The sequence below is a fragment of the Numenius arquata genome, unplaced genomic scaffold (genome assembly GCF_964106895.1).
Source record: "Numenius arquata unplaced genomic scaffold, bNumArq3.hap1.1 HAP1_SCAFFOLD_1232, whole genome shotgun sequence".
In the NCBI taxonomy this organism is placed as follows: Eukaryota; Metazoa; Chordata; class Aves; order Charadriiformes; family Scolopacidae; genus Numenius; species Numenius arquata.
This window is the reverse complement of record NW_027414676.1, coordinates 1-27526: the sequence shown is the minus strand read 5'-3', so window position 1 is coordinate 27526 and position 27526 is coordinate 1. Positions and strand designations below refer to the sequence as shown.

The following is a 27526-nucleotide window of genomic DNA, read 5'->3' as shown; positions in this document are numbered from 1 at the left end:
GGGGGGCGCGCCGGAAGCGGATCCCACCGTGGCCGTGGCGACGGGACGCGGCGGGCCGGGCCAGGCCGCGCCCCGGTACCGGGGGGGGGGGAAGGATGGTTGAACGGTGCCGGGGGGGGTGGGTGGGTGGTGTCTCGGTACCGCGGATGGAGGGACTCAGGTGCTGGGGCGGTTCCCGGTACCGGCGGTTCAGAAAGTGTCTGGGCGTTGGGGGTTCCCAATTGGGGGGGGAAGGGGAGGGATTTTGGGGGAGGGATTCGGTACCGGAGGGAGTTAGATGTTGGGACGGGTCCCGGTACCGGCGGCTTTGGGGGGTGGATCTGGGCCTGGGGGTCCCGCTATCGTTGGGGGTGTGTGTGTGTGTGTGTGTGTGTCCCGGTACCGGGGCTTTGGGCGGGTTTAGGAGTTGGGGGGGGGGGGGTTTAGGCACAGGGGGGTCCCGACACCGGCATTGTGGGGGGGGAGGATCGTGCCAATCCCGCTGTTGGGGAGGAAGGGAAGGAGGGTGTCCCAATTTGATCCAAATCCCAGTATTTTTTGAGGGGGGGGGCTCTGAGGGAGGTGCTGACACCCCCCCAACCCCCCCCCAGCCATGGAGGGGGACCCCGACCGACAGGCACAGGAGTACGTCACCCGCCTTCGGGGTCCAGGGACCCCCCCGGACTGCCCCCCGCCTCCGCCGCCACCGGAGCTTAGCCCTCCCGTTCCCCCCCCGCGGCTCCCCCCGGGGCTGAAGAGGCCGCCTCCAGCGGCCTCTTCAGCCCCGGGGGGGGCCGCGGGGGGGCTTTTGTCGCTGCCTCTGGAGCTGCTGCTGGAAATTTGTGGGTACCTGGGGGCACGTGAGGTTCGGGGGGTCCTGCCCCACGTTTGCCGGGCCCTACGGGAGGTGGCCAGGGACGTGGTGGCCTGGAGGCTCCGGCTACAGCGGAGCGCCCGGGGTCCCTTCCCCGTCCTGGAAGGTGGGTCTTGAGGTGGGGGGGGACACGACAGGGGGGGTGGGAAATGAAGGGATTCCCCCCCCCCTTGTGGTTGTTTTTCCATGGGAACCCTCTCTCCCGCACCCCTACCCCCAAATATTTCCCCCCCCCGTGGCTTGGGGACGCCCCTGATATTCCCTTTTCCCTGGCGCTGCCCACCCTGAAGGGGGTTGGGGGTGAATATGGGGAGTTGGGGACCCCCCCCCCAGTTTCTCTCTGGGAGGTTGGGGACCACCCCCATTTCCCCACAGCAGGTTGGAACCCCCCTAACCCCCGATTTCCCCCACTCTGCCAACCCCAGGGTGGCTGCATGGGGCGAATGTGGGGAATTGGAGACACCCCCCCGCCCCCTGTTTCCCTCTGGGAAGTTGGGGACCCCCACATTTTTCCACAGCAGGTTGGAACCCCCCCAGCACCCCCCCCCCCAACACTCCATTTCCCCCACTCTGACCCTGTTTCCCCCACTCTGACCCTGTTTCCCCCACTCTGACCCTGTTTCCCCCACTCTGCCGACCCCATTTCCCCCACTCTGCCGACCCCAGGGTGGCTGCACGGGGCGAAGGGGGTGGGTTAGGGACCCCCTCAGTTTGGGGGTTCCCCTTCCCCCTCCCCGACACCCCCCCCTTTTCCCCGCAGAGGAGGGGTTCGACTGGTCGGCTGCCTGCGTGGACCTGGAGGAGCACCTGCAGCGCTGGGGGGGCGGGGGGGCCCCCATGGAGCACTTCTCCCTGGACGACGGACACTTCGCCTCTGTCGACTCCGTCCTCCTGCTGCAGGTGTGTGGGGGGGGCACGCTGGGGCTCCCCCCGGTCCTGAGGAGGGGTCCTCCAGTCCTGGGGAGGGATCCCCCCTGGTCCTGGGGCGGGGGGGGTGTTCTCCAGTTCTGGGAGGGTTTCCCCTGGTTCTGGGGGGGATTCTCCAGTTCCAGGGAGGGTCCCCCGAGTTCTTGGAGGAGTCCCCTCATCCTGGGGGGGCGTCCCCTCGTCATGGGGGGGTGGTCCCTGGTTCCTGGGGAGGGTTCTCCGGTCCTTAGGGGGGGCGGGGGGGGGGGTTCTCCAGTTCTGGGAGGGGTCCCTCCAGGTTCTAAGGAGGATCCCCCATGTTCTGGTGGGGGGCTGTTCCTCAGTTCTAGGGGAGGGGTTTCCAGTTCTGGGAGGGTTCCCCCCCGGTTCTGGAGGGGATCCCCCCCCGTTCTGGAGGGCTTCCCCCCCAGTCCTGGGGAGGGTTCCCCTGCTACTGGGCGAGTTCCCCTGGTTTTAGCAGGGTTCTCTGGTTCTAGGGGGGAGTTCCCCCGGTTCTGGGGGGGGGGTTGTTCCCACCTCACCCCTGTCCCCTCCGCCTGTCAGGGGGGGACCCTCTGCGTTTCGGGTGCCCGTGACCGGAACGTCAACCTGTGGGACCTGCGGCAGCTGGGACAGGCCCCCGGCAAAGTGCTGGTGAAGGCGCTGGGCACCGAACGCAACGGGACGCACAAGGTGGGGGGCACAGACATTATAACTCCCCCCCCCCGCCTCCCTCATCCCCCCGTCCCCTCTTTGGGGAGTCCCGGGGCGGTTTTGGGACTGGGTTTTTGTGGGTTTTTTTTTTTTTTGGTGCTTTGGGTTGTCTCTGGCAGGGCTGGGTCTGGTGTTTGGCCTCTCGGGACAACAGGGTCTGCTCGGGTTCCTGGGACAGCACCGTCAAGCTCTGGGACCTGGAGGCGGAGGGGCAGCAGTTTGGGGAGATCAGGTAAACCCTGAAGGGGGAGGGTTTGGGGGGGTTCTGGGGGGGATGTGTGTGTGTGTCTATCTGCCCCCTCCCCATCTCCCCTCAACCCTCCCCTCGCCCCCAGGGAAAAGGCGGCCGTGCTCTGCCTCTCCTACCGCCCCGACGTCCTCGTCACCGGGACTTACGACAAGACAGTGACAATCTACGACCCGCGCGGTTGGTGCCGCTCGGGGGGGGGGGGGATGCTGGGGGGTGTCCCCTGGCTCATTGCCCCCCCCCCCCCCCCCCCTCCTCCGGCAGCCGGCCCCTCCCTGGTGCGCAGCTACAAGCCCCACGCCAGCGCCGTCCTCTCCCTGGCGGCCGACGACCAGCTCATCGTGTCCGGTAGCGAGGACCGGACCCTCGTTGTCTTCGACCGCCGGGCCCAGGGGGTCCTGCAGCGGCTCCAGGTGGGTCCTGCTGCCCCCCCCCTTCCCCCCCTCCCCCCCCCAGACCCGCGGGGAACCGGGATTGGGGCTGGGGGGTGGTTCCGTCACCTTCAGCCCGATCCTTCTCACACCCCCCAGCTGGAAAACTACCTGCTCTCCATGTCCTACCGGGGGACGCAGCTCTGGGCCGGGGACAACCAGGGCCGGGTTTACGTCTTTGGGAACAGCACCGGCAGCTTCCAGCCCGCCCGGGTAGGGACCCTGGGGGGGTTTGGGGGTGTCTGGGTACCCCCCCGACGCCTCACGGGAGTGTTTTTGTGTCTCCCCTCCCGCAGTATTTCGATGTGGGGCACCGGCTGCAGATCACGGGGCTCTGGCACTCGATGGGGTCCCTCTACACCACGTCCACCGACCGGACCCTGCGGGTGAGGGTCCCTCTGTCGCCATCACATGTCCCTGGGCTGGGGTGGGGGGGAGGCCTGCTGCCCCCATTATGGGGGGCTGGGGGGGCTACCAACGGCTCTCGCTCTCCCGCAGATACACGTCCCTACGGACCCTCCCCGCACCATCTGCTCCTGGACGCACGACGACGTCCTCAACGGGGTGAGGAGGTGACACCCCCTCTTTGCACACGTGTGCGCACGTGCCCCCCTCTTTGCACACGTGTGTTCACATGCCCCCCCATGCACACACGTGTACACGTGCACACGTGCCTCGGTTTCCCCCACCATGGCATCTGCTGCCCTGGTCCCCAGGACGGGGAGGGGGTGTCCCCCCGGGGCAGGGGGTGTCCCCTACCCGGCCCCCCTGACGCCCTTCTTGTCCCCCCCAGATCAGCGTGGAGGGGGACGTGGTGGCTGCCGCCTCCGGTGGCCTCTCGGTCGAGGTTTGGAGGCTCCGGACCTGACGCTCCACCGCGGCCCCGCACTTGCACTGCCCGGGAATGGGGGGCTGCCGGGGCTGGGGGGCTCCCCGCCGCCGGGGGGGGTCCATCCCTGCTCCCCGCCGCCAGCCGTGGGGACCCTCTGCGCCCCCCCAACATGGAAGAGACAGGCCCCCACTGGGGCTCGGTGCTGCCACCCGTTCGTGGGTATTAAAAAGATTTGACTGGAGCGGAGGCTGCGTTTCCCCGCGGGTGCATCCCCGCGGTTTTGGGGCAGTTTTGGGAGGTTTCGGGGTCAGCCTGCTCCAGCGCCACCCCTTGAGCGGAGACGTTTCGCGTCTCGGTGCTTATTGCCCCTCGGCGGCCACCGTCCCTTCTCCAAGATGGCGGCGTGCAGCCGTACGGCAGAGGGAGCCGGCGGCGAACAAGATGGCGGCGCGCAGGCGCAGAGCTAGGCGGGGGCGGAGCAAGGCGGCTGCGCGCAGGCGCAGTGAGCGGGGGGGCGGGCCAAGATGGCGGCGCCCAGCGGCGACGCGGGAGAGTGAGGCGGCCGGCCGCAGCCCGATGGCGGCGCCGGGGCCGGTCCCGGCCGGGGCCCTGCGGGCCGTGCTGCAGCCCAGCGGGCCCCTCCCGGCCGAGAGCCTCCCGGTGCGCGGCTACGACTTCTCGGGCGGCCCGGACCACGCCGCGCTGCTCCGTTCCTTCCGCACCACCGGCTTCCAGGCCACCAGCTTCGCCCAGGCCGTCGCCGAGATCCAGCGGATGGTGGGGCCGGGGCGGGGGGGTAAGGGAGGGGTCCCGGGGCTCAGCCGGTCCTGACACACACCCCCCCCCCCCCCCGCTCCGGTCCCCGCCCGCAGATCGCGGCGAAGCTGGAGCCGCTGAGCGAGGAGGAGCGGGCGCGGGCGGCGCTGGGCGGGCGGCGGCCGCCCTCGGGCTGCACCATCTTCCTGGGCTTCACCTCCAACCTCGTCAGCTCCGGCGTCCGGGAGACCATCCGGTACCTGGTGCAGCGCAACATGGTGCGGGGACACCGGGGGGGGTGTGTGTGTGGGGGGGGTGACACACACCTGGAGACGCGTGGGGACACCCGGGTGATGGGTGATGGGTGATGGAAGGGTCTGGGGTCCCACCCCCCCCACCCCCCCCCGGGGGCCATCGCTGAAGTGCCCTGGGGGAGCCCTCGGGGTGTCCCCAAGCCGGTCCCGGGGGTCCCTGTAGGGTCCCCAGGGGGGTGCACCGTTCTCTAGGGTGTCCCTCAGGTCCCCAGCCCGTCCCTCAGGTCCTTGTGAGATACAGGGGGGCCCCCAAGGGGCCCCTCATGTCCTTGGGGGGTCCTTTTCCCTGTCCGTCAGGTCCTTGTGGGATCCAGGAGGTCCCCAGATTTGTCCCCAGGGGGTCCCTCACATCCTGTGGTGGTCCTTTTCCCTGTCCCTCGGGTCCCTAGCTTGTCCCTCAGGTCCCTGTGGGATTCAGGGGGTCCCTCATGTCCTTGGGGGGTCCTTTTCCCTGTCCCTCAGGTCCTTGTGGGATTCAGGGGGTTCCCAGCTCGGTCCTGGGGATGTCCCCGAGGTCCCGGCCCTGTCCTGAGGGATCCCTCAGGGTCTCCCCCAGTCCCAGGGCTCTCTGGGGTGTCCTGGGGGCTCAGCCCTGTCCCCGAGGTGTCCCCAAGACCCTGACGCGTCCCCCCCCGGGCAGGTGGACGTGGTGGTGACCACGGCGGGGGGGGTGGAGGAGGATCTCATCAAGTGCCTGGCGCCCACCTTCATCGGGGACTTCAGCCTGCGGGGACAGGAGCTGCGCCGCAGCGGCATCAACAGGTTCAGGGGGCATCGGGGTCCCCTCCCGGGTGTGGGGGTCCCCTCCCGGGTGGGGGGGTTCCCTCCACGCTGAGCCCGTCCCCTCCCCAGGATCGGGAACCTGCTGGTGCCCAATGACAATTACTGCAAATTCGAGGACTGGCTGATGCCCATCCTGGAGCAGATGGTGGAGGAGCAAGAAACGCAGGTTTGGGGGGGGGTCACCCAGACACCGGGGTCCTCCCAGGCTCTGGGGAGGGGAGGTTGGGGGGGGGCCTGGATGCCTGGGTCCCCCCGAGATGGTGGTCCTGAGCGTGGGGGTCCGGCAGGGGATGAGGTGGACGCCCTCCCGGATGATCGCGCGGTTGGGGAAGGAGATCGACAACCCTGAGTCCATCTGCTACTGGGCACAGAAGGTGAGTGGGGACGGGGCAGGGGGACACACATGGACACTGGGGGGGTGTCACCATCCCCCCGGGGGTGTTACTGGCCCCTCACAGCCCCGTCACCGCGTCCCCTTCCCAGAACAACATCCCGGTGCTGAGCCCGGCGCTCACCGATGGCTCCCTGGGGGACATGATCTTCTTCCACTCCTACAAGCGCCCGGGGCTGGTGCTGGACATCGTGGAGGGTGAGTGTGTGTGTCCCACCCCCAGGGGACACTCGGGGACACTCCTGTCGTTCCCCCCCCCCAGTGACACCGTCTTCCCCCCACACACAGACCTGCGCCTCATTAACACCCAGGCCATCTTCGCCAGGAAGACGGGGATGATCATCCTGGGCGGGGGGCTGGTGAAGCACCACATCGCCAACGCCAACCTCATGGTGAGGGGCGGGGGGGGTGGGGACACCCCGACACCTCCCAAGGGACACGGGGGCACCCCCAGTGAGGGGACACGGCGGGGGGCGGGCGCTCACCCTGTTCCTGGCCCCCGCAGAGGAACGGGGCCGATTTCTCCGTCTACGTCAACACGGCGCAGGAGTTTGACGGCTCCGACTCGGGAGCGCGGCCGGACGAGGCCGTGTCCTGGGGCAAGATCCGGATGGACGCCACCCCCGTCAAGGTGGGGCCCTGAGGGGGTCTCGGGGGGGGGGGGGTGCCCGGGGTGAGGGGGGCTCCCCTACCCTCACCCCCCTCTCCTTGTGCCCAGGTTTACGCCGACGCTTCCCTGGTCTTTCCACTGCTGGTGGCGGAGACGTTTGCCCAAAGAGCCGACGCGTTTCCTGCTGGGACAGCGGGGGATTGAGGGTGTCCCTGGGGGAAGCCGAGCCCCCCCACTTTGGGAAGGGTGAGACCCCACTTTAAGGGGGCTGAACCCCCACTTTGGGGGTGCCAAGCCCCTGATTTCTCTGCAGGGCCTCCCATCCTGATGTCCCCAGGCTCCGTGCCCTGAACAGCAGCGTGCACAGAGGAGAGAGGGAGGTGATTCGGGGGAGTGGGGGAGCTGGGACCCCCCCTATACCATCCACCTGTCCGGGACCCCCCCACGACCGTCTGTCTGTCCCCCCGACCCCCCCTGTACCATCTGCTTCCTCCCCAGCGCTTGTATTTATTTGAAGCTGCTCACAATAAAGCACCGCAATCTCTCTACGCCGCGGGTTTATTCCTCGTTAGCGGGGAAAGGGGGCGCGCAGGCGAGTGGGGGGCCCCCCCCAAACCCCCCCTTCACGTGTCGGGGTCCCCCTCGGGCTGGAAGGTGTCCTCGCGCCAGAGCTGGAGCTGGCCCTGGGTGGCGGCCAGCAGGCAGGGCAGGGTGGGGTGGAAGGAGAGGGACTGCACCACGCTGCGGCCCACGGCCAGGCTGAGCGCCAGCGAGCCCTGGGAGGGGGGGGGACAGGACACGTGAGGATGTAGGGGGGGTCCTCGGGACCCCCAAAGCGTGGGGTCGACCCCCCCCTCCCCGCCGCTTTATCCACTCACCTCCACCAGGTCCCAGAAGTAGACGTGTCCGTCCTCGGAGGCGCTTCCCACGTGGGTGTCCTGCTCGCTCAGGACGCAGTCCAGCCGGTACGAGGTGCTGCGGTGGCCCGTGTACCTGCGGGGACAGGGAGGGAGGGGGGACACAAGGACGGGGTGAGGCGGGGACCCCCCCCCCCCCCACACACACACACACAGCCCCCCAGAAGGGCCGTGGGGCCGTGGGGGTCTCGTACTCGCCCAGCAGCTCCCCCGTCTCCTTGTCCAGCAGGCGCAGGGTGGAGTCCAGGCTGGCGGCCAGGGCACACTGCCCGTCCTTGCTGAAGCAGACGCTGGTGATGGGACCTGAGGGGCAGACAGGGGTTTGAGGGGGGGGCCGAGAGCCCCCCAGACCTTGGGGCACCCCCCAGGGATGTCCCGCACCCCTTCACTCACTCCCTATGTAGTCGGAAAAGAGCTGGCCGGCGCGCAGGTCGTAGCGCCGGATGCGGCCATCCACGGAGCTGCGGAGAGAAAGGGGTGCCAGTGCTGGGGGGGATGCAATCCTGGGGGGCCCCCTACCCCCCCAGGTGTGTCCCTGACCCCCCAGGAGTGTCCCCTTCCCTCACCCTGAGAGGATCTCGTGGTCGGAGACCTTCACGCTGGAGATGCCGTCCTTGGCCTCATCCAGGACCTGGACGGGGTCAGGGCGACGGGAGCGACAGTCCCAGCAGCGGACGGTGGAGTCAATGGAGCCTGGGGGGGGGGATGGGGGGGAGAAAGGGGGTGTCGGAGGGGAAAAGGGGGTGTCGGGGGGGGGTTCTGGTGCTGGCAGGACCCCCCAGGACCGCTCCCTTACCAGACACAATGATGGTGGCCTCCTCATTGAACTGGACACAGTTGACTTTCTGCGGGAGAAGCAGGGAGTCAGCGCCCCACAGGGACCCCCAAACTCCCCCCCCCGAAGCCCCCCCATCCCCAGAGCCCCCCCCCCACCGTGTCCTCACCCCGGCATGTCCCCGGTACTTGCGGATCACTTGCCCGGTGGCCACGTCCCACAGAGCCACCGTCTTGTCGGCCCCGCAGGAGCAGAGCTGGCTGTTGTCAAAGGAGCTGGCGGGGGAGAGGGGGTGCCCCGTTAGTGGGGCTGGGGTGGGGGGGGTCCCCGCAGCCCCCACCCCTGTCCCTTACCCGGCGGCGTCCAGCACCTCGTAGCCGTGGCCCTGGTAGGTGCGCAGCGCCGTGCCCTTGTGGGGGTTCCAGAGCTTCAGGGTCTTGTCGCTGCCGCAGGTCAGGCAGTAGTTCCCATCCACTGGGGAGGGGAGGCCCTGGTGACCCCCCCAGCACCCCACATCGACACCCCCTCCCCAGAGCTGCGGGCCCCAATTACCTCCCCCCCCCTTCCCAGGGACAAGAACCCGGGTCCCTGTTCCTCTCCCTGGGATGGGGACCGGGAGTGCCCCCCCTTCCTCCCCCCAGGGTGGGATCGAGGAGTTGGGGGTCCCCAGGGCTTAATTCCCCCCTCCCCCGGGATGGGGACCAGATCCCCGTTATCCGCTTGGTACGGGGGCTGGGAGTGTGCCCCCCCGCTTCCTCCCCCCGGCATGGGCACTGGATCCCCATTACCCCCCCGGGATGGGATCCAGGAGTTGGGGGTCCCTGGGATGGGGTGCGGGTCCCTGTTACACCCCCCCGGGATGGGATCAAGGAGTTGGGGTCCCTGGGATGGGGCACAAGTCTCTATTCCCGCCCCCCCCCCGGGATGGGATCCAGGAATTGGGGGTCCCTGGGATGGGGCGCGGGTCCCTATTCCCCCCCGGGATGGGGTCCGGGTCCCCGTTCCCGGGTCCCGGTCCCTCCCCCTCGCCCCCCCCCCCGCCCCGGTCCCCGTGCCCCCACCGTTGAAGCGAGCGGCCCGCACCGCGCCCTGCCCGCACTCCAGCGTCCGCACCCGCCGCCGCGGCAGCTCGGGGCGGGCGGGCCGGGGCCGCGGGAAGGCCATGGCGGGGACCGGGCACCGGCACCGGGAGCGGGGAGCGGGGCCGGGGCCTCTTCCGGAGGCGGCGGCGGAAGCGGGCGGCGGGGCGGCATGGCGGACCCGCGGCGGCCGGCCCGGGTGGCCAGGTGGGGCCGGGGGGCGACCGGAGGGAATAACCGGGAGGAGAGCAGGGGGACGACCGGGAGGGACCTGGAGGGAATAACCGGGGGACGACCGGGAGGAGACCAGGAGGAGAGCAAGGGGGACAGGGGGGGACCTGGAGAGGACCCGAGGGGCAACCGGGAGAGGGAACCGGGGGCGACCGGGGAAACCGGGAAGGGGAGCGGGGTGCGACCGGGAGAGGGACCCGGGGGAGAACCGGAGGGAATAACAGGGGGTCGACCGGGAGGGCAACCGGGAGGGAACCTGGAGGGGACCCGGGGGGCAACCGGGAGGAGAGCAGGGGACGACCGGGAAGGGGACCAGGAAGGGAAACCGGGGGCGACCGGGGGGGACCTGGAGGGAAGTGGGGGGGCAACCGGGAGAGGGACCCGGGGGAGGACCGGGAAGAGACCGAGGGGAACTGGGAGGGGAACCGGGGTCGACCGGGGAAACCGGGAAGGGGACCGGGGGGTGACCGGGAGGAGAGATGGGGATGACCGGGAAGGGAAACCGGGTACGACCTGGAGGGGAACCGGGGGGCAACCGGGAGAGGGACCCGGGGGAGGACCGGAAGGGGACCAGGGGACAACCAGGAGGTGAGCCGGGATCGACCGGGAGGGACCTGGAGATGACCCGGGAGGAGACCGGGGGGCGGCTGGGGGGGAACCGGGTCCCCGTCCCCCTGACGGGGCCGTCCCCAGGTACAAGCCACCGGCCACCGAGACCAACCCGGCGCTGGAGGACCCCACCCCCGACTACATGAACCTGCTGGGGATGGTCTTCAGCATGTGTGGGCTCATGCTCAAGGTGGGGGGCACCGGGGGGGACCTGCCCAGGGCTGGGGGGGGCTCCAGGCTGGGCAGTGAGAAGATATTTTGGTGGTTGGGGATGGTCCCTGGGGGGGCTCTGGGGTGGCCGAGGGCCATGGGGGCACAGGGACCATCCTCGAGGGGGGGGGATTTGGGGTGGCCGAGGGGCAAGGGGGGACAGGGGCTGTCCCTAAAGGGGGGGTCAAGGGGGACAGGAGCCAGCCCCAGGGCTTTTTGAGGTGGCCAAGGGGGGACGAGGTGGGCACAGGGACCGTCCCTGGGGGATTCAGAGGGACAGGGACCATCTTCCGGGGGTCTTGGAGGGACAGGGAGCATCCCCAGGGGTTTCAGGGGGACAAGGGCTGTCCCAGGGGGTTCAGGGACCATCCCCAGGGGGTTCAAGGGGAAGGGCCGTCCCCTGGGGCCTCAGGGGGACAGGGACCGTCCCCAGGGGATTCAGGAGATCAGGGACCGTCCCCAGGGTGTCCCCACACCGTACCCCTCTGCCCGCAGCTGAAGTGGTGCGCCTGGATCGCCGTCTACTGCTCCTTCATCAGCTTCGCCAACTCCCGCAGCTCGGAGGACACCAAGCAGATGATGAGCAGCTTCATGTGAGTGCCCCGAGGTGACGCGTCCCCCCCGGAGGGGACAGCGGGGAGACCGCCCTGGGTTTGCGGGGGTCTCTGAACCCTGGGCTGGTGTCTCTCTCCCTCTCCAGGCTCTCCATCTCGGCCGTGGTGATGTCCTACCTGCAGAACCCCCAGCCCATGTCCCCCCCCTGGTGATGGCTGGTGTCCGGGGGGGGGTTGCTCATCACAGGCGAGGCGGTGGGTTGTGCTGGGGCTGGGACAATAAAGGGGGATGCTGGGGCAGAGCTCAGGGTCGTTGTGGTTTGCACGTACCTGCGTGGGTGGATCCTGCTCACAGCCATGGGGTTGGCGGGCAGATGGGGGGGATGGACACCCCCCCCCAGGTTTGGGGGGAATCGGAGGGAGGAATGATGGGTGGAGGTAAAGAGGGAGCCATGGGGTGTGAGGGCTGGGGGAGCCCCCGGGGACAAGGGGAGCCTGGAAGGGGTCCGAGGGGAGCCCCAGGTGGCTGAAGAAAGGCAGGGGGGTCTGAGGGGAGCCTGGGGGGTCTGAGGGGAGCCCCAAGGGTGCTGAGGGAGGCCTGGAGGGGGCCTGAGGGGAGGCAGGGGGGTCTGAGGGGAGCCCTGGCAGACTGGGGGGGGGTGTCTAAAGGGAGCCCCAGGGGGTACAAGGGAAATCCCGGGGGTGTGGGGGGGGGGGGCAGGGGGCAGGTCTAGGGGGCGCCCGAGGGTCTGAGGGGAGCCCTCGGCTCTGGCTGCCCCCGGGGCTCCCCTCCGCACCGCCGGCGCCATGGCCGCTGTGAGGGACCCGGCTCCTCGACGCCCCATTGGCGGAGAGACCTGCCCGTCTCGCGCTCTCCACCCACCACGGCTCGGCGGGGGCGGGGTTTCGAGAGCCGCCGCGCGTCATTGGCTACCGGGCGCTCTCCCGCCGCGGGAGGGGCCGTTGCCAACGCCCGCCCTGGGGAGGCGGGACTCGCGGTGTCAATCATGAGCGCTCCTCCGCCTTATTGGCGCCCGTCCGTTATGTCACCGCCTTCCGTTATTCCCCTCGCCGCCCATTGGCTCCCGCTTGCCCAGAGGGCGGGGCCGGGCCGGGCCGGGCCGGGCCGGGCCGGGCTGGGCTGGGGAGACCCCCCTCGGGTCATGTGAACGCGTGGTCACATGACTGTGCCCGCGAGCGGCATGGCGGTGCCGGGGGCGGCGGCGCTGCTGCTGCTCGGGGCGGCGGCGGCCGCGGGCTGCGGGTACCAGGTGGGGCCGGGAGGTGACTGGGAGGGACCGGGAGAGGCTGGGGGCGCACCGGAACGTCCTGGGGAAACGGAAACTGGGAGGGACTAGGGGAACTGGGAGGCACTGGGGACACTGGGATGGACTGGGGGAACTGGGAGGGACTGGGGGCACTGGGGAAACGGGGATGGACTGGGGGAACTGGGGAAACGGGGACTGGGAGAGGCTGGGGGGGCACCGGAGTATCCTGGGGAAACGGGGACCGGGAGAGACTGGGGGCACTGGGATGGACTGGGGGAACTGGGAGGGACTGGGGCCACTGGGGAAACGGGAACCGGGAGAGACTGGGGGCATGGGGGAAAGAGGGACTGGGAGAGGCCTAAGGGGGAACTGGGAGAGGTTGTGGTAGGGGAGCTGGGAACCCAGGAGGGACAGGGGGGGTGACTGGGAGGAGCTGGGGCAGGGGGAGCTGGGATACTGGGAGAGACTCGGGGGAACTGGGGAAAGGTGGACGGGGGAGCCGGGCTGGGACTGGGGGAGGGGAACTGGGACAGTTTGGGGTTGGGGTCTGGCCCGGGCTGGGACTGGGAGCACTGGGGAGGGGCTGGGCTGGGGGCCCTGGGGGAGGACGAGGAGGGTTTGGGGTGCCCGGTCCGACAGTGGGGGGGTGTCAGCCGGGGGGGTGGCCGGGCTGTCACTGCGGGGGACACACACGCACCCAGGCCTCCCGGCCACTGGTTTTTCGCAACCATTTGCGTCCACTTCTGCAACCCAACGGCTTCCTCCGGAAACCGTTTTTTTTGGGGGGGGGGGGGGACGACACATGTGGGGTGCGCACAGCCCCGTACGAGCCCCCAGAGACCCTTCCCCCCCTCTCACCCCCGCAGTCGTGTCCCCCCACGCGTCCTGACCTCCTCAACGTCCACCTGGTGCCCCACACCCACGACGACGTGGGATGGCTCAAGACGGTGGAGCAGTATTTCTACGGAGGTGAGTGTCCCTGCCACCCCGGGGGGGACGGACGGACGGACGGACACACACACACACACACACACACAGAGTCCCCAGGGAGGGGTGGTGACGTCCCCAAGGCCACCCCAGCGGCTGCGGGGACGGAGGTGACGCCTCCCAAGGCCGCTGTGGGGGAGGAGGGGGTGACGCTCGACAAGGCCAGCTTTGGGGGGGGGGAAGGGGTGACAAGTGACAGATGGAGCCTGTGGCCCTGCTGGGGGGGGCCCTCCTGGGGGGGGAGGAGGGGAGGGAGGGTCAGAAGGACAAATCCTGGCCTTGGGACGGGGACGATGGGACAATGACCCTCTTTCCCGCCCGCTGTCCCCAGTGCCGTGTTGTGACCCCCCCTGTTTGCCCCTTGTGACAGCGCTGGGACCCTTCTGTGTCCGCCCCCCCCCCCCCCCACCTTGGGCATTTCTCTGCCCTCCCCCCCCCCCCCCCCCCATCCCTTGGATGCTGCTGGGACCCTGTGCTCCTCCCCCCCCCCCCATTCCATCACCCCCACAAACCCCAGATGTCACCTGTGTCCCCACACACCTCGCCGGGACCCCATATCCCCTGTGTGTGTGTCCCCCCCCCCGGCCTGTCACGGTGCCGCCGGGTGACACACACACACACACACACCCCTCAGTGCGTAACGAGGTGCAGCACGCGGGGGTGCAGTACATCCTGGACTCGGTGGTGGCCCAGCTGGTGGCCAACCCCTCCCGCCGCTTCGTCTACGCCGAGGTGGCCTTCCTGGCCCGCTGGTGGCGGCAGCAGGATGAGGCCACGCGCAGCACCGTGCGCCAGCTCGTTAACGAGGGTGAGGGGGCGGGGGGGGCACGGCCCTGAGGAGGGGGGGCTGGTGCCGGGAGGGACGCGGGGTGGGGGGGGCTTCCCTGGAGGAGGATGTGGGTGTGGGGGGGAATGTGAAGGAGGGACTTGGGGTGTCCTTGGGGGCACACAGGGACATGGGGGGGCATTGGGGTGTCCTTGGGGGCACACAGAGTGATGGGGGGGAGGGCATTGGGGTGTCCTGGGGGGCATGCAAGGAAATGGGGGCATTGGGGTATCCTTGGGGGCACACAGGGACATGGGGGGGTATTGGGGTGTCCTTGGGGGCACACAGGGACATGGGGGGGTATTGGGGTGTCCTTGGGGCACACGGGCTGATGGGGGGGGGATTGGGGTGTCCTGGGGGGCACACAGGGACATGGGGGGGCATTGGGGTATCCTTGGGGGCACACAGGGACATGGAGGGGGGGTACTGGGGTGTCTCCGGGTGGGCAGGGACGTGGGGGGTCAATGACTGGGGTGTTCTTTGGAGGACACAGGCATTGAGGGGGGGGTACTGGGGTGTCCCTGGGGGGTGGGACAGGATATGAGTACAGGGGCCATGTAGGGTTTGGGGGGTACTGGGGTGTCCCTGGAGGGGGGGGACACACATGAGTACAGGAGCCATGTAGTGTTGGGGGGGGGGTTACTGGGGTGAGGTGGCCATGGGGGGGGGGGGGCACAGGGGATGTCCCTCCGAGGGGACACAGAGGCTGGGGGGGTGTGGGGGGGGGTTGAGGAGTCTGGGGTGCCCCTCAAGGGACTCGGGGCTGCCCCCCCCACCCCCGAATTATGTCCCTGCAGGTCGGCTGGAGCTGGTGGGGGGGGGCTGGTGCATGAGCGACGAGGCGGCCGCCCACTACAGCCCGGCCCTGGAGCAGCTGGCCCTGGGCCGCCGCTTCCTGCGCCAGGAGCTGGGGGGCTGCGCCACCCCCCGGGTGGCCTGGCAGATCGACCCCTTCGGCCACTCCCGGCAGCTGGCCGCCATCTTCGCACAGGTGGGGAACACCACCCCCCTCCCCGAGCCCAACAGGGGACCCCAGCATCACTGACCCCCCCTCTTTCTCCGTGTATTCCCACCCCCCCCAAAGATGGGCTACGACGGGCTGTTCGTGGGGCGCGTGGACCACCAGGACAAGGAGACGCGGGAGGAGCTGCGGGAGCTGGAGATGATCTGGAGAGCCAGCGGGAGCCTGGCCCCCCCCAGCGCCGACATCTTCACCGGTGGGACAGGGCTGGGCATCCCTCGGGTGTTGTGTTTCCCCCCCCTGCCCCGAGCCCCTCCTGGGGGGGCTGGCCCTGTCCCCTTCCCATCCCTTCCCAAGGGTGACCTGTACCTGCTGTCCCTTTGTCCCCTCCCAAGGGGGGTGACTTGTCCGTTCCCGGGCCCACTGTCCTCTCCTGGGGGGCTGTCACCATCCCCTGGGTCCCCCCCCCGGGACTTTCCTTTGTCCCCAGGGCTGGCCCCGTTCTCCATCCAGCTGGTCCTGACCCTCTCCCCAGCCCCAGGGCTGACCGTTGTCCCCCTGTCCCCAGGGATCCTCCCCAACGTCTACAACCCCCCCTCGGGGTTCTGCTGGGACCAGCTCTGCTCCGACCCCCCCGTGGTGGACGAGGAGAGCGAGGAGAACAACGTGGACGACATCGTCTCCGCCTTCCTGCGCATCGCCCTCAGCCAGGTTGGGTGCCCCCCCCGGGTAGTGGCAGGGGTGGGGGGGTCCTGGATGCTGGGATCTGCCCCTCCCCTCCCCCCCACCCCCCCAGGAATGGGGGTGCTGACCTGTGCCGCCTACCCCCGCCCCCAAAAGGCTGAGCACTACCGCACCAATCACATCATCATGACGATGGGCTCCGACTTCCACTACGAGAACGCCAACCTCTGGTTCAAGAACATGGACAAACTCATCGCCCACGTCAACGCCCGGGTGAGGGGGTGTCCCCGTGTCCCCTCCGTCCCCTACACACACCTCCCCCCCAACCCTCACCCCCCTCTCACCCCCTCCCTACCTTTTCCAGCAAGCCAACGGCAGCCGCGTCCACGTCCTCTACTCCACGCCCTCCTGCTACCTCTGGGAGCTGCATCGGGCCAACCTTTCCTGGTGAGGCCCTTGGGGGGAGTCAGGAGGGGGGGGGCCCCGGATGGACGGACGGACAGATAGACGGATGGACACAGCCCGGCTTTCCACGCAGGTCCCTGAAGACGGACGATTTCTTCCCCTACTCAGACGGCCCCCACCAGTTCTGGACGGGCTATTTCACCAGCCGACCCGCCTTCAAGCGCTACGAGCGCCTCAGCAACAACTTCCTCCAGGTTTGACACCAAATTTCTGCCCACCCCCCACCCCCACCCCCCGCCAGACGCCGGGGGGTGTGTCCCCCTCCCCACCTTTCTCTGTCACCGGGGGTCCCCCCTTCTCTGACCCCCCCGTCCCTTCCCGCAGATCTGCAGCCAGCTGGAGGCGTTGGCAGGGCCGGCGGCACGGGAGGGTCCCTACGGGCATGGGGACAGCTCTGTGCTCCGTAAGTGCCAGCGTGGGGACCCCCGGGGACCCCTTCCCCCGCCACCGGGATGTCCCTGACGTCCCCTTGTGTGTCCCCCTCCCCGGCCCTGGCAGGCGAAGCCGTGGCCGTGGCCCAGCACCACGACGCCGTGAGCGGCACCGAGAAGCAGCACGTGGCCGACGACTACGCCCGGCAGCTGGCGCAGGGGTGGGAGAGCTGCCAGGTGGGACCCGGCTGCCCGTTTTGGGGGGAAAAACAGGGTTTTGAGGGGTGTGAGGCCAGGGCCGGCAGCTGGGGGTGAACCCTGTATCGCGTCCACGGGGCAAACTGGTGTTTGAGGGGGTGAACTGGTGCCTGGTGGGGGGGAGAGGGGGCTGGTGGCCATCTTGGGGACGAGCCCCTGAGCTGTGTTTTGGGGACAAGGTGGGGTCCGGGTAGGCAGAGGACGGGAGCTGGTGGCCGTGGTTTGGGGAGGGGGTGAGCTAATGAGCGCCCCTCGTTACCGGCCCTCGTTACCGGCCGTGTCACCCTTGGCAGGTCCTGGTGGCCAACGCGCTGGCCAGCCTCAGCGGCCGCAAGGAGAACTTTGTCTTCTGCAACGCCCTCAACGTCAGCGTCTGTCCCCTGACGGAGGCCGCCGGCCGCGTGAGCACCTCGTCTTGGGGGGCTGAAGGGGGGGGCTGCGGGGTCCCGGTGGGGCTGACGCTCTGTGTCCCCCCCCCCAGTTCACCCTCATCCTCTACAACCCCCTGGGACGTCCTGTCTCCTGGCCCATCCGGCTGCCGGTCAACGGGGCGTCCTATGCCGTGACAGACCCCCAGGGCCAGCCCGTACCCAGCGAGGTGAGCCCAGGATGCCCCCCCCACCGTGTGTGTCGTGTCCCCCCCCCGCCAGCCCACCGCCTCCCCTGACTCCCTCCCTGCTCTGTCCCCAGGTCGTCCCCGTCTCCAACTTCACCCGCCGGCTGTGGGGGGACAGTGGCAGCGCCACCGGGGAGCTCCTCTTCCAGGCTTCCGCGCCCCCCCTGGGCTTCAGCACCTTCACAGTCTCCCGGCTGAGCCGTGGGGACCCCCCCGCTCCCCCCCCCCAGCCTCCGGTGTCGTCGAAGCCTCAGGAGATCAGCAACGAGGTACGGTCCCGCTGCGGGGGATGTGTTTCCCTCTCGGACACCGTTTGGGGTCTTTCCCTACGGGGTCCTGGGAGCTGGAGCCGGTCCCTGGCTGGGGAGGGGTTAAAAACCCACCCCCGGTGGTGTCGCACCCCCCCGTTGGCCCAGTTAAACCAGTGCTGGGGTGACGGGAAGAGCTGGGGGTGATGGGGCTGATGCTTGACCCGCAGCACGTCCGGGTGCTCTTCGACCCCCTCACGGGGCACCTGAAGGAGATCCAGAACCTGGACAAGAGCATCTCGCTCCCCGTCTTCCAGAGCTTCTACTGGTGAGGGCTGGTGGGGCCCGGACACCCAGGTCCCTCGTTTGGGACCTTCCTCCACCCCCTGCTCCTCCTCCTCCTCCTCTCCAGGTACAACGCCAGCATCGGCAACGACGTGAGCCTCCAGACCTCGGGCGCCTACATCTTCCGCCCCAACAGCTCCCAGCCCATCCCCGTCTCCGGCTCCAAGCGGGTCCCCACGTACCTGGTGAAGGTGGGTGGTGGGGGTGGCGTCCCCCCCCCCCCCGGGGTGTCCCCAGGGGTGTCCCCAGGGTGCTGAGCCCCTTCCGTGTCCCCGGCAGAACGCGCTGGTGCAGGAGGTCCATCAGAACTTCTCCTCGTGGTGCTCCCAGGTGGTACGGCTCCGTGCGGGGCAGCCCTACGTGGAGCTGGAGTGGACCGTGGGGCCCATCCCCGTGGCGTAAGTCGGGGGACGGGGAGCCCCTGGGGAAACGGGGGGGGGGGTGTGTGGGGTGTGTGCCCCCTCAGAGCACCCCCCCGTTCAACTCCCGCCTCTCCCATCCAGGGACGGATGGGGCAAGGAGATCATCAGCCGCTTCGAGACGACGCTGCAGACGGATGGTCGCTTCTACACCGACTCCAACGGGCGGCAGATCCTGGAGCGCAGGTCGGGGCCCCCCTCCTGGGCACTCCCCACAGCCCCCCCCCCCGAGACCCCCGTCCCCCTCCCTGTAACTGGGCTCTGCCTCCTCCCCAGGCGCGACTACCGTCCCACGTGGAACCTGAGCCAGACGGAGCCGGTGGCGGGGAATTACTACCCCGTTAACAGCCGCATCTTCATCAAGGTACCGGCTTTGAGGTGTGGGGGGGAACAGGCAAAGCAGGGGGGCTGAGGCCGTGGCAGAGCTCATCACACGTGTGGCCCTTCCCTCAGGACAAGAAGTTCCAGCTGACGGTGCTGACCGACCGCTCGCAGGGCGGCAGCAGCATCTTCGACGGTTCCCTGGAGCTCATGGTGAGGGGTCGCGGGGCGGGGGGGTCCCCGAGGAAGGGGTGGGGGGGACACGCACACGCCGGGGACGTAACCGCCATCCCCTCCAGGTCCATCGACGGCTCCTGTACGACGACAACCGGGGCGTGGGGGAGCCGCTGCTGGAGCTGGGAGCCAACAAGCAGGGGCTGGTGGTCCGCGGCCGCCACCTGGTGCTGCTGGACACGGTGGAGTCGGCGGCCGAGCGGCACCGGCTGCTGGCGCAGGAGCTCTTCATGGCCCCCTACGCCGTGCTGGCGCCGGGGGGGGGCTCCTCCTACGGCCGCGGCCAGCCCAGCCTGCGGCAGGTAAGGTGGGGAGGGGGCTACCCGGGAGGTGGGGGTGGGAAGGAGGGGAAGGTTCTGTCCCGGCGACCCCCCCCCCCCCCCCCCCCTTCCTAAACCCTCTCCCCGCAGTTCTCGGGGCTGCGGCGGGAGCTGCCCCCCAACGTCCACCTCCTGACGCTGGCGCCGTGGGGCGCGGGGACCCTCCTGCTGCGGCTGGAGCACCAGTTCGAGAGGGGCGAGAGCGCCAACGGCTCCCAACCCGTCACCATCGACCTCCTGGTGAGCCCCCACTGGCCTCAGAGCGGGAGGGCTGCCCCCCCGGGCTGGGCTACCCCCAACCCAGATTGAGGGGGTCCCGGCTCCCGGGGGGGGTGTCGCTGACGGGTTTTTGATTTTTTTTTCCCCCCTCTCCCAGACCCTCTTCTCGGGCTTCGCCGTCACCTCCCTGCAGGAGATGAGCCTGGGGGGCGACCTGCCCCTCGAAGCCGTCTCCCGCCTGCTCTGGACCCCGGCCACAGGTACTGGTGGGGGGAAGAGGTCCTGGGGGGGGGGGCTCTGGGGGGGCGGGGGTGTCTCCCAGCCTCCTCTCACCTCTTCTCCCAGGTCCGTCCCAGCCCCGACCAGTCCCCAAACTGGACCCGAGCCGGGTGACGCTGCAGCCCATGGAGATCAGGACCTTCCTGGCCACCGTGCAGTACAAGGAGCCCGGAGCTGGCCCGGGGGGGCCCTGAGCAGCCCCAGCTTGACTTTGGCGGGGGGGGGGGCGGGTGGGAGGGCAGTTCTGCCCCCCCCCTTCATCTCCCCACAAGTGCATTAAAACCCACCAGACTTTTCTCAGGCACGGTTTAATCGGGGGGGGCAGGGGGGGGAGAGGCGGCATCAGGGTTGGGGGGCAGCCGGGGGCCCCCCCTCGTGTGAGTAACAGCACTGAGCACCCAAGGAGCAGTTTCCCTGTGGGAGAGGAGGGGGGGGGGGGGGGGGTGAGGAGGGGCCTCTGCCTTGTCCTGACACCCCCCCCCCATTACTCCTGACACCCCCCCCACCCCCCCATTATTCCTGACACCCCCCACCCCCCCCCCCGGGTTATTCCCAACCCCGACCCACCTCCTTGAAGCGTTTGCAGGGGAATTGTTTCAGGCTGGTCCCGTCGTCCGTCCGCTCCGTCCGTTTGTTCTGGTGTCGCTTCCGCTTCTCCTGGAGGGAGGGAGAGATTCCACCCCTGGGGGGGGGGGGGGCAGGGGGAGGGGAAGTGTGGGGTGACAGGGGGGGAAATGCGTGGGGTGAGGGGGGGGCAGAGAGATTCTCCCCCCCTCCAAAGAAGAGAAGGAGGAACCCTTCCCTCCCCCTGCTTATTTTGGGGGTCCTTATCCTCTGTCCTGGCCAAACCGGGGGGGGGGGGGGGGGGGGGCGCTGCTGGAAGCCCAACCCCACAATCAGACACTCGAGAATCCCCCCCCCCCCAGCCCTTACCCAGCCTTGGCCTTGGCTTTGGGACCCCAAAAAGCTTCGGGGTTTTCCGGGAACCGCTTCAATCCCCGTTTTCTGGAGCTGGGGTTGGCGTCGTCACGGAGGGCGAAGGAGGCCTGGAGCCTGGGAGGGGCGGAGAGCGGGGGGGTCAGGGTTGTTTTGGGGGGGGGGGGTCAGAGGGTGTGTGCCCCCCCCCCCCCCCCCCCCATCCCTGGGCCGGCGGATCTTACGTGGGCTCCACGGCGAGGATGCGGGAAGCCGGGCTGGTCTCCGCGAGCCGCTCACGCTTCACCGGGTGGATCTTGGCCTGGGGGGGAGCAGGGACAAGAAGTTGGGGGGGGGGTGGGAGGGTGTGTGTGGGGGGTGTCCCTGAGCTCCCCCCCCTCCTCCTCCTCACCCAGCAGCGCATGATGTCCCAGAGCACGGCGGGGGGGGCATCCGTCTTGACGGCGTTCTTGCAGGCGTGGGAGAGCGACACGCGGTACCCGGCGTGGAGGAGAGCAGACCTGGGGCGCAGGGGGGGTGTCAGAATTTGGGGGGGTAGGACATGGGGGGGGGGTTTCCCAAAGTTTGAACCGGAGGAGGGGGCCCAAGCAAGGAGGGGTAGGAAAATTGGGGTGCCCCAGGGGGTTTGGAGTGCTCCAGCCCCAAGGGATTTGGGGTGCTCCAGGGGTTTGGGGTGCCCTGGCAGTCAGGGTACCCCAGGGGTGTGGGGGGCTTGGGGTGCCATGGAGATTCGGGTGCCCCAGCCCCAGGGATTTGGGCTGCCCCAGGGGTGGGGGGGCAGGTTTGGGGGTGCCATGGATGTTGGGGTGCCCCAGCCACAGGGATTCCGGGTGCCCAGCCTCTGTGGGGGGTTCGGGATGCTCTAGCTCCAGGGGTGGTTAGGTGTTTTGGGGTGCCCCAGCCCCTGGGATTTGGGGATGCCCCGGGGGTGTGGGTGCCGTGGGGGGGTTCGGGGGGGGGACCTTGGGGGTGTGGGGGTTCGGGGTGCCCTCACCGGAACTGCAGCAGGGAGGGGGTGTTGCAGTGGATGGTGCTGCTGAGGCCGTCGAGGGTGTAGTAAAGGGGGACGTCGCCGAGCTCCTGCCCTCAGACACGGGGTGGGGGGTGGCAGAGTCAGATCCAGCCCCAAAATTCGGAGGGGGGGGGGGGGGCTCTACCACCCCCCCCGTCCCCGTCCCCATACCTCGGTGACGACACTGAGCATCCCCCGCATCCGCTCCTCCGTCGGGAAGCGCCCGGGGCTCCTCTCCAGCGCCGCCAGCACCCGCTCCACGAAGGCTGGGTCGTGCAGGGGCTCAGCCCACATGGGACCACCTAACTGGGGGGGGGGGGACGGACGGGGGGGAGACAGGGAGGGACACCACGAGGCGGGGGGGGATGTCAGCGCTGAGGGGTGGGTCGCAGAGGGGACCGGGGAGGGGAGGGGGGACGCGCACCCACCTGGTGCCGCTGGTGGCAGAACTCGCAGGTGGGACCCACGGGCGGCCCCGTGGCCGCCCCGTACTTGAAGCTGGAAGGGGAAAGCCAGGGTGAGAGGAGCCCCCAGCCATCATTAAGCCCCCCCCCCCCATAATTAAGCCCTGCCGTACCCGGTGCCGTGGGTGGTGACTTTCCCCAGGCGCTGGAGGTGGTGGGTGCCGCAGCCCACGCAGTGGTACACCAGGGCTTGTTTGCTGCCGCGGGACAAGGAAACCGGGGGGGGATGTGTGTGTCAGGGGCAGCGAGAGGGTGCACACACACACCTCCCCCCCCCCCCCCCCCCCAAACCCTCACCTGGCCGAGGCTTTCACCTTGGCCTGCCCCGTGAAGACCCGCACGAAGACGCGGATGTAGAAGTCGGCGCTGACGGAGAGGAGGGGGAGGATGAAGCGCTGGTAGACGTTGGCGCGGGCATCCAGGCTGTGCAGGATGATGCGCAGGGCCTGGGGGGTGGGGGTAGGGAGGGGGGGGGAGAAGAGGGGAATCACAGAATCGTCCAGGTTGGAAGAGACCCTTGGGATCATGGAGTCCAACCATCTACCCTACTCTACAAAGTTCTCCCCTACACCATATCCCCCAACACCACATCTCAACGGCTCTTAAACACATCCAGGGATGGTGACTCGACCCCCTCCCTGGGCAGCCCCTTCCAGTGTCTGACCACTCTTACTGGGAAGAATTTCTTCCTAATGTCCAGTCTAAACCTACCCTGGTGGAGCCTCAAGCCGTTCCCTCTCGTTCTGTCATTAATTACCCGTGAGAAGAGACCAGCACCGACCTCTCTACAGTGTCCTTTCAAGTAGTTGTAGAGAGTGATGAGGTCTCCCCTCAGCCTCCTCTTCCTCATACTAAACAGTCCCAGCTCCTTCAACCGCTCTTCATAGGATTTGTTTTCCAGGCCCTTCACCAGCTTCGTTGCCCTCCTCTGCACTCGCTCCAGCACCTCGACATCTCTCTTGGATTGAGGTGCCCAAAACCGGACGCAATACTCCAGGTGTGGCCTCACCAGTGCCGAGTACAGGGGCACAATCGCCTCCCTACTTCTGCTGCTCACGCTGTTTCTAATACAAGCCAGGATGCCGTTGGCTTTCGTGGCCACCTGGGCACACTGCCGGCTCACGTTCAGCCGCTTGTCCATTAGAACCCCCAGGTCTCTTTCTTCCAGGCAGTTTTCCAGCCACATTTCCCCAAGCCTGTAGCGCTGCTCGGGGTTATTGTGGCCCAAGCGCAGAACCTGGCACTTGCCCTTGTTGAAAGTCATGCCGTTGATTTTGGCCCAACGATCCAATCTATCTAAGTCTCTCTGTAGGGGAAGGGGGCACAAGGGACAGCCCTGACAACGCTGCCCCGGGATGGGGGACACCCCCCCCAGCTCCCCCCAGGACTCACCATCTCGTGGCAGAACTTGCCCTTGAGGGACACGGCCCCGTATTTGCTGTAGCAGGTCTCGGCGCTGTTCCCCGCCATCACCCCCATGTCCGTGCAGGTGACACAGAGCAGCCCTGTCCCCGGGAGGGGGGTTAATGGTGGTGGTGGGGGTCAGGGGTGCTCCTGGGAGGACCCAGGCACCCGGGACATCCACCCCCCCCTCTCCCCGCTCACCTCCTTCGCTCACCGCCTGCACGGCAGCGTCCAGGAAGGGCGCGGGGCTGCCGTAGGGGTCCAGGTCGATCACGTCGAAGGGCTGCCTCTCCGCCTTGCTCTGGTGCATCAGCATCCTGGGGTGGGGGGGAAAGGAGGGAGGGGGGTCCCGGTGCAATAGGGACCCCAACCAGCCCTCCTGGGGGTCCCAGGAACTGCCCCCCCCGCCCCAGCCCTGGGGAAACCCCACAGGAATTGCCCAGCCCGCACTGGGAGGGACTGGTGGGGGTCCCCGCAAACCAGCCCCCGCTTTGGGGGCTGCATCCCTCGGGGCAGGGGGAGGGGACGTCCCCTCGACCACCCCTGTGGGGACGCTGGGACCAGTCTGGGCCCCCTCCTGCCAGTATAGGGGGAAAACCCCAGTAAGGCCATGGCAGGGGGTGGACTCGGGGTGTCCCGAGGGTGCTGGGACGGGGGGGGGGGGGGGGGGGGAACCGCAGCATCCCACACCCCGGGGGGATTCGGGGTGGAGGCAGGGGGGGTGGGGGAAGGAGGGGTTTACCTGGCATCGGCCATGCGGGGGGCCACCAGGTCCCCCACCCCGTTGAAGGCCACGTTGCGGCTCATCAGCTCCACGGCCCGGGCCGAGAAGTCGTTGGCCACCACGGCCCGTAGCCCCGGCACCTCCTTGGCGAAGCGGATGGAGCGGAGCCCCGAGGCCGCCAGCGCCTCCAGCACCCGCAGCCCCCCCTGCGGGGAGAGAGGGTGATGCCGAGGCGGGGGGGCAGAGACCCCCTCACGGGGTGAGGGGGGACACACGACAGTGTCGTCGTCCCCCTCCCCGCAGCGTTGCGCTCCCCCCCCCCCCGGCACCTCGCACGCTTCTCCCGGCCTCGCCGTCCGCGGGGTCTCGGTGCCGTCAGGCGCCGGTGCGGTGTCACCGTCACCGTCCCCCGGCGGTTGGGGGTCACCCGCGTCCGCCTGCTCCTCCCCGGGGAGGATGACTGGAAAAAAAGGTGGAGAGGGGGGGCGGTGGCAGAGCCCTGGGGATGGGGACCCCGAGGAGGGGGGCCAAGGGGGAGCCTGGGGGAGGGGGATCCCGAGGGAGCCCCCCCCTCAGGACGGGACTTACCCCGGATCCCCTTGGGCTGCAGCTGGAGCCGAGCGAACTCCGTCAGGACGGCGCAGCTGGAGGTGGGGGGGGGGGCACACACACACGGAGTCAGGGACTCTGCTGGGGGGGGCAGGAGTGACCCTGAACCCCCCCAAGATCCCCTCAGGAACCTCAGAGCCCCCAGGAAAGCCTCATGCCCCCCCCCCCCGCCCTCCTGGGACACCCCATGGTGCCCCAGGACCCAAGTAGAACAACCCCGACCCCCCCCCGCCCCAATCCTCCCAGGACCCCCTGGGAAAACTCCATGCCCCCCTCCCCGACCCTCCTGGGACACCCCAAAGCCCCCCAGGACCCCACTAGAACGACCCTGACCCCCCCACAATCCACTCGACACCTCAAAGCCCCCTGGGACCCCTGGGAAAACTCCATGCCCCCCCCCGACCCTCCTGGGACACCCCAAAGCCCCCCTGGACCCCACTAGAATGACCCTGACCCCCCCACGATCCTTCCAGGACACCCCAGAGCCCCCTGGGACCCACTGGGACCCCCTGGGAAAACTCCATGCCCCCCCCCCGACCCTTCTGGGACACCCCAAAGCCCCCCAGGACCCCACCAAAACAACCCTGAGCCCCCCACGATCCTCCCAGAACACCCTGGGAAAACTCCATGCCCCCCTCCCCTGACCCTCCTGGGGCACCCCAAAGCCCCCCAGGACCCCACTAGAACGACCCTGACCCCCCCATGGTCCTCTCAGGACACCCCAGAGCCCCCTGGGACCCCCTGGGAAAACTCCATGCGCGCCCCCCCCCCCCCCCGCGGGACACTCCGTGGCCCCCCAGAACCCCACCACAACAACCCTGAGCCCCCCACGATCCTCCCAGGACCCCCTGGGAAAACTCCATGCCCCCCCCCCCTTCCTGGGACACTCCGTGGCCCTCTAAGACCCCGCCAGGACGGCCCCGAGCTCCCCCCCCCGCCCCGTTTTTCCCCCCCCCGCTCACGTCAGGTCGCGGTTGAAGCCCTGCACGGGGTTGTAGAAGACCTCGTTGGCGCTGGGGAAGAGGATGGTGGCGCGGCCCTCGGTGATCAGCGTCTCGCCGGCCCCGGGGGGGTTGTCCCCGGTCCCGGGGGGGGGCGCGGAACCGTTGGAGGGGGGTCCCGTCCATAGCGGGGGGGCCTCGTGGGAGCCCCTGGGTGGCTCTACGGAGGGAGCTGAAGGCGGCCGCTGGATGGGGGGGGTGGGGGGGGTGGTTAACGCTGAACCGGAGCGACCCGGGGGGGGGGGAGGAAGGCGGTTTGGGGGGGGGTTGGGTGGGGGGGAAAGGGGGAAAGGGGGAGGAGGAGGCCGGGGGGAGCCCCGAAAAGCGAGACGGAGATAAGGGGGGGGATGGCGGGGGGGGGACAGGGAGCCCCCCGAGGGGCCGGGTCGGGGTCAGCGCCCCCCCCCCCGGAGTTTACTCCTTTAGGACCGGAGAGGACACAGAGGGGTGACACCACCGCCCCCCCCCCACCCCAAACCGTGGCGCGGGACGAGGCCGGGCGCCCCCCAAACCTGTCACGCACCCCGCCAGGCCACGCCCACTCCAGAACACCACCCATTCAGGCCACGCCCCTCCCCCGCCCCCCCCCCGATCGCTCACCCGCCCGCGCCGCCACGCGCATCCTCCGCGCCGCCCCTCACACGGGCGCCGCCATGTTGCGCCGGGGTCACGTGACTGGCGACGTACGGCGCCCCGCCAGGGCCAAAAAGGCTCTCTCCGCGCCCCTAACGCAACCGGGAAACCCGGTCCTGGGGAAGGAAGGAGGGGATCCCCGGAGGGGAATCACGGCCCGATCCCGCGGCGGGGCGGGGATACCGGTGGCTCCGCCTTTCCCCGTGTCCCCCTTCCCCGCCGGTGGAGCAGCGCGGGGTCGCTCGGCGCTCGGCTGGCCGCCCCTGCGGCCGGGTGCGCCTGCGCGGGGCGGGGGGGGCGCTCGGCGTTCGGCTGATCGCGCCTGCCGCACAATGAATGGCCGCTGAGCGCGGCGGGGACGGGGACGGCACCGGCGGCGGCACCGGGAGCGGCCGGAGCTGCAGCCGCACCGCAGCTCCCCCCCCGGCCTCCGGTAAGGCGGGGACTCCCCCTACAGCCTCGCCCCTCCCCCCTGGGCCTTCCCCTCCTCCCCCCCCCCCCCCTCGCAGGCCTCGGCCCCCCCCCCCGTCCCGTCCCGTTTCACCGGGCCTGAGGCACCGTCCGGCCTCCCCGGGTGGGGGGGGGATACCCCTGCGCCGCCCCCCGTTACCGAGGGAATGCGGTGTTTCCACCCACCCCGCACTACTGGGGTCCCCCTCTGCTTCCCCCCTACTGGGTTTTGGGGTCCCCCCGGCCCACCCACCCCCCTC

At 69.4% G+C, this 27526-nt stretch overlaps 6 protein-coding genes across 7 annotated transcripts; 4 read left to right on the top strand and 2 right to left on the bottom strand.

Moving 5' to 3' along the window:
• Positions 1–592: 592 nt before the first annotated feature.
• DHPS (deoxyhypusine synthase) lies at positions 593–7384 on the top strand. Of its 2 annotated transcripts, XM_074167261.1 has the most exons (10): positions 593–618; positions 4580–4760; positions 4856–5017; positions 5694–5815; positions 5906–6002; positions 6124–6210; positions 6320–6425; positions 6516–6619; positions 6733–6858; positions 6946–7384. In XM_074167261.1, the coding sequence occupies exons 1-10, from the start codon at positions 593–595 to the stop codon at positions 7039–7041; spliced, it is 1107 nt and encodes a 368-aa protein (XP_074023362.1). In that variant the 3' UTR covers positions 7042–7384. The 2 variants fall into 2 exon arrangements, with proteins under 2 accessions (XP_074023362.1, XP_074023363.1); XM_074167262.1 differs by lacking the exon at positions 593–618 and having other exon boundaries at positions 4506–4760.
• On the top strand, positions 788–4228 carry FBXW9 (F-box and WD repeat domain containing 9; the record flags this gene model as incomplete). Its single annotated transcript, XM_074167266.1, has 10 exons — positions 788–959; positions 1614–1753; positions 2324–2452; positions 2593–2705; positions 2809–2900; positions 2985–3133; positions 3251–3364; positions 3448–3537; positions 3650–3715; positions 3945–4228. Coding segments are annotated over 10 exons (1140 nt in total), but the record flags the coding sequence as incomplete, so codon positions are not given.
• Positions 7379–9750, bottom strand: WDR83 (WD repeat domain 83). Its single transcript, XM_074167263.1, has 9 exons — positions 9591–9750; positions 8883–9003; positions 8699–8804; positions 8551–8599; positions 8321–8447; positions 8148–8215; positions 7949–8057; positions 7716–7830; positions 7379–7613 (listed from the first exon to the last, which is right to left on the bottom strand). Exons 1-9 carry the CDS (start codon positions 9691–9693, stop codon positions 7461–7463), a joined length of 951 nt encoding a protein of 316 aa, XP_074023364.1. The 5' UTR covers positions 9694–9750; the 3' UTR covers positions 7379–7460.
• Positions 9751–9759: 9 nt separating this feature from the next.
• WDR83OS (WD repeat domain 83 opposite strand) lies at positions 9760–11513 on the top strand. The gene is made up of 4 exons (XM_074167264.1): positions 9760–9815; positions 10533–10638; positions 11154–11251; positions 11359–11513. Exons 1-4 carry the CDS (start codon positions 9781–9783, stop codon positions 11423–11425), a joined length of 306 nt encoding a protein of 101 aa, XP_074023365.1. The 5' UTR covers positions 9760–9780; the 3' UTR covers positions 11426–11513.
• A 506-nt stretch (positions 11514–12019) lies between these two features.
• On the top strand, positions 12020–20227 carry MAN2B1 (mannosidase alpha class 2B member 1). The gene is made up of 24 exons (XM_074167265.1): positions 12020–12028; positions 13347–13449; positions 14102–14275; positions 15091–15284; positions 15378–15510; positions 15823–15965; positions 16095–16211; positions 16303–16385; positions 16477–16597; positions 16728–16806; positions 16902–17011; positions 17326–17433; positions 17514–17630; positions 17723–17917; positions 18127–18224; positions 18309–18432; positions 18521–18639; positions 18745–18846; positions 18937–19024; positions 19114–19194; positions 19281–19517; positions 19626–19775; positions 19912–20014; positions 20100–20227. Exons 1-24 carry the CDS (start codon positions 12020–12022, stop codon positions 20225–20227), a joined length of 2916 nt encoding a protein of 971 aa, XP_074023366.1.
• Positions 20228–20329: 102 nt separating this feature from the next.
• On the bottom strand, positions 20330–26363 carry TRMT1 (tRNA methyltransferase 1). The gene is made up of 16 exons (XM_074167260.1): positions 26145–26363; positions 25162–25217; positions 24903–25033; positions 24592–24779; positions 24051–24166; positions 23838–23950; positions 22743–22891; positions 22559–22642; positions 22410–22479; positions 22153–22287; positions 21964–22049; positions 21361–21469; positions 21194–21270; positions 20967–21086; positions 20601–20715; positions 20330–20447 (listed from the first exon to the last, which is right to left on the bottom strand). The coding sequence occupies exons 4-16, from the start codon at positions 24654–24656 to the stop codon at positions 20376–20378; spliced, it is 1311 nt and encodes a 436-aa protein (XP_074023361.1). The 5' UTR covers positions 24657–24779; positions 24903–25033; positions 25162–25217; positions 26145–26363; the 3' UTR covers positions 20330–20375.
• Between the last annotated feature and the right edge of the window lie 1163 nt (positions 26364–27526).

What these genes read in the sequence shown, in the direction of transcription:
- WDR83OS (XM_074167264.1), top strand. Translation starts at nt 9,781, where the DNA reads ATGGCGGACCCGCGGCGGCCGGCCCGGGTGGCCAG. An exon ending in TGTGTGGGCTCATGCTCAAG is followed by an intron (nt 10,639 to 11,153) that starts GTGGGGGGCACC and finishes CTCTGCCCGCAG; the next exon opens with CTGAAGTGGTGCGCCTGGAT. An exon ending in CAGATGATGAGCAGCTTCAT is followed by an intron (nt 11,252 to 11,358) that starts GTGAGTGCCCCG and finishes CTCCCTCTCCAG; the next exon opens with GCTCTCCATCTCGGCCGTGG.
- DHPS (XM_074167261.1), top strand. Translation starts at nt 593, where the DNA reads ATGGAGGGGGACCCCGACCGACAGGC. An exon ending in TGGAGGAGCAAGAAACGCAG is followed by an intron (nt 6,003 to 6,123) that starts GTTTGGGGGGGG and finishes GGGGTCCGGCAG; the next exon opens with GGGATGAGGTGGACGCCCTC. An exon ending in TGGACGCCACCCCCGTCAAG is followed by an intron (nt 6,859 to 6,945) that starts GTGGGGCCCTGA and finishes CCTTGTGCCCAG; the next exon opens with GTTTACGCCGACGCTTCCCT.
- MAN2B1 (XM_074167265.1), top strand. An exon ending in CAGCGCCGACATCTTCACCG is followed by an intron (nt 15,511 to 15,822) that starts GTGGGACAGGGC and finishes CCCTGTCCCCAG; the next exon opens with GGATCCTCCCCAACGTCTAC. An exon ending in GTCTTCCAGAGCTTCTACTG is followed by an intron (nt 18,225 to 18,308) that starts GTGAGGGCTGGT and finishes CCTCCTCTCCAG; the next exon opens with GTACAACGCCAGCATCGGCA.
- WDR83 (XM_074167263.1), bottom strand. Translation starts at nt 9,693, where the DNA reads ATGGCCTTCCCGCGGCCCCGGCCCGCCCGCCCCGAGCTGCCGCGGCGG. An exon ending in GCGGGCCGCTCGCTTCAACG is followed by an intron (nt 9,004 to 9,590) that starts GTGGGGGCACGG and finishes TCCCCTCCCCAG; the next exon opens with TGGATGGGAACTACTGCCTG. An exon ending in GGCCACCATCATTGTGTCTG is followed by an intron (nt 8,448 to 8,550) that starts GTAAGGGAGCGG and finishes CCCCCCCCCCAG; the next exon opens with GCTCCATTGACTCCACCGTC.
- TRMT1 (XM_074167260.1), bottom strand. Translation starts at nt 24,656, where the DNA reads ATGAGCCGCAACGTGGCCTTCAACGGGGTGGGGGACCTGGTGGCCCCC. An exon ending in CCCTCCCTGCTGCAGTTCCG is followed by an intron (nt 21,470 to 21,963) that starts GTGAGGGCACCC and finishes CCTGCGCCCCAG; the next exon opens with GTCTGCTCTCCTCCACGCCG. An exon ending in CCTGCAAACGCTTCAAGGAG is followed by an intron (nt 20,448 to 20,600) that starts GTGGGTCGGGGT and finishes CCTCTCCCACAG; the next exon opens with GGAAACTGCTCCTTGGGTGC.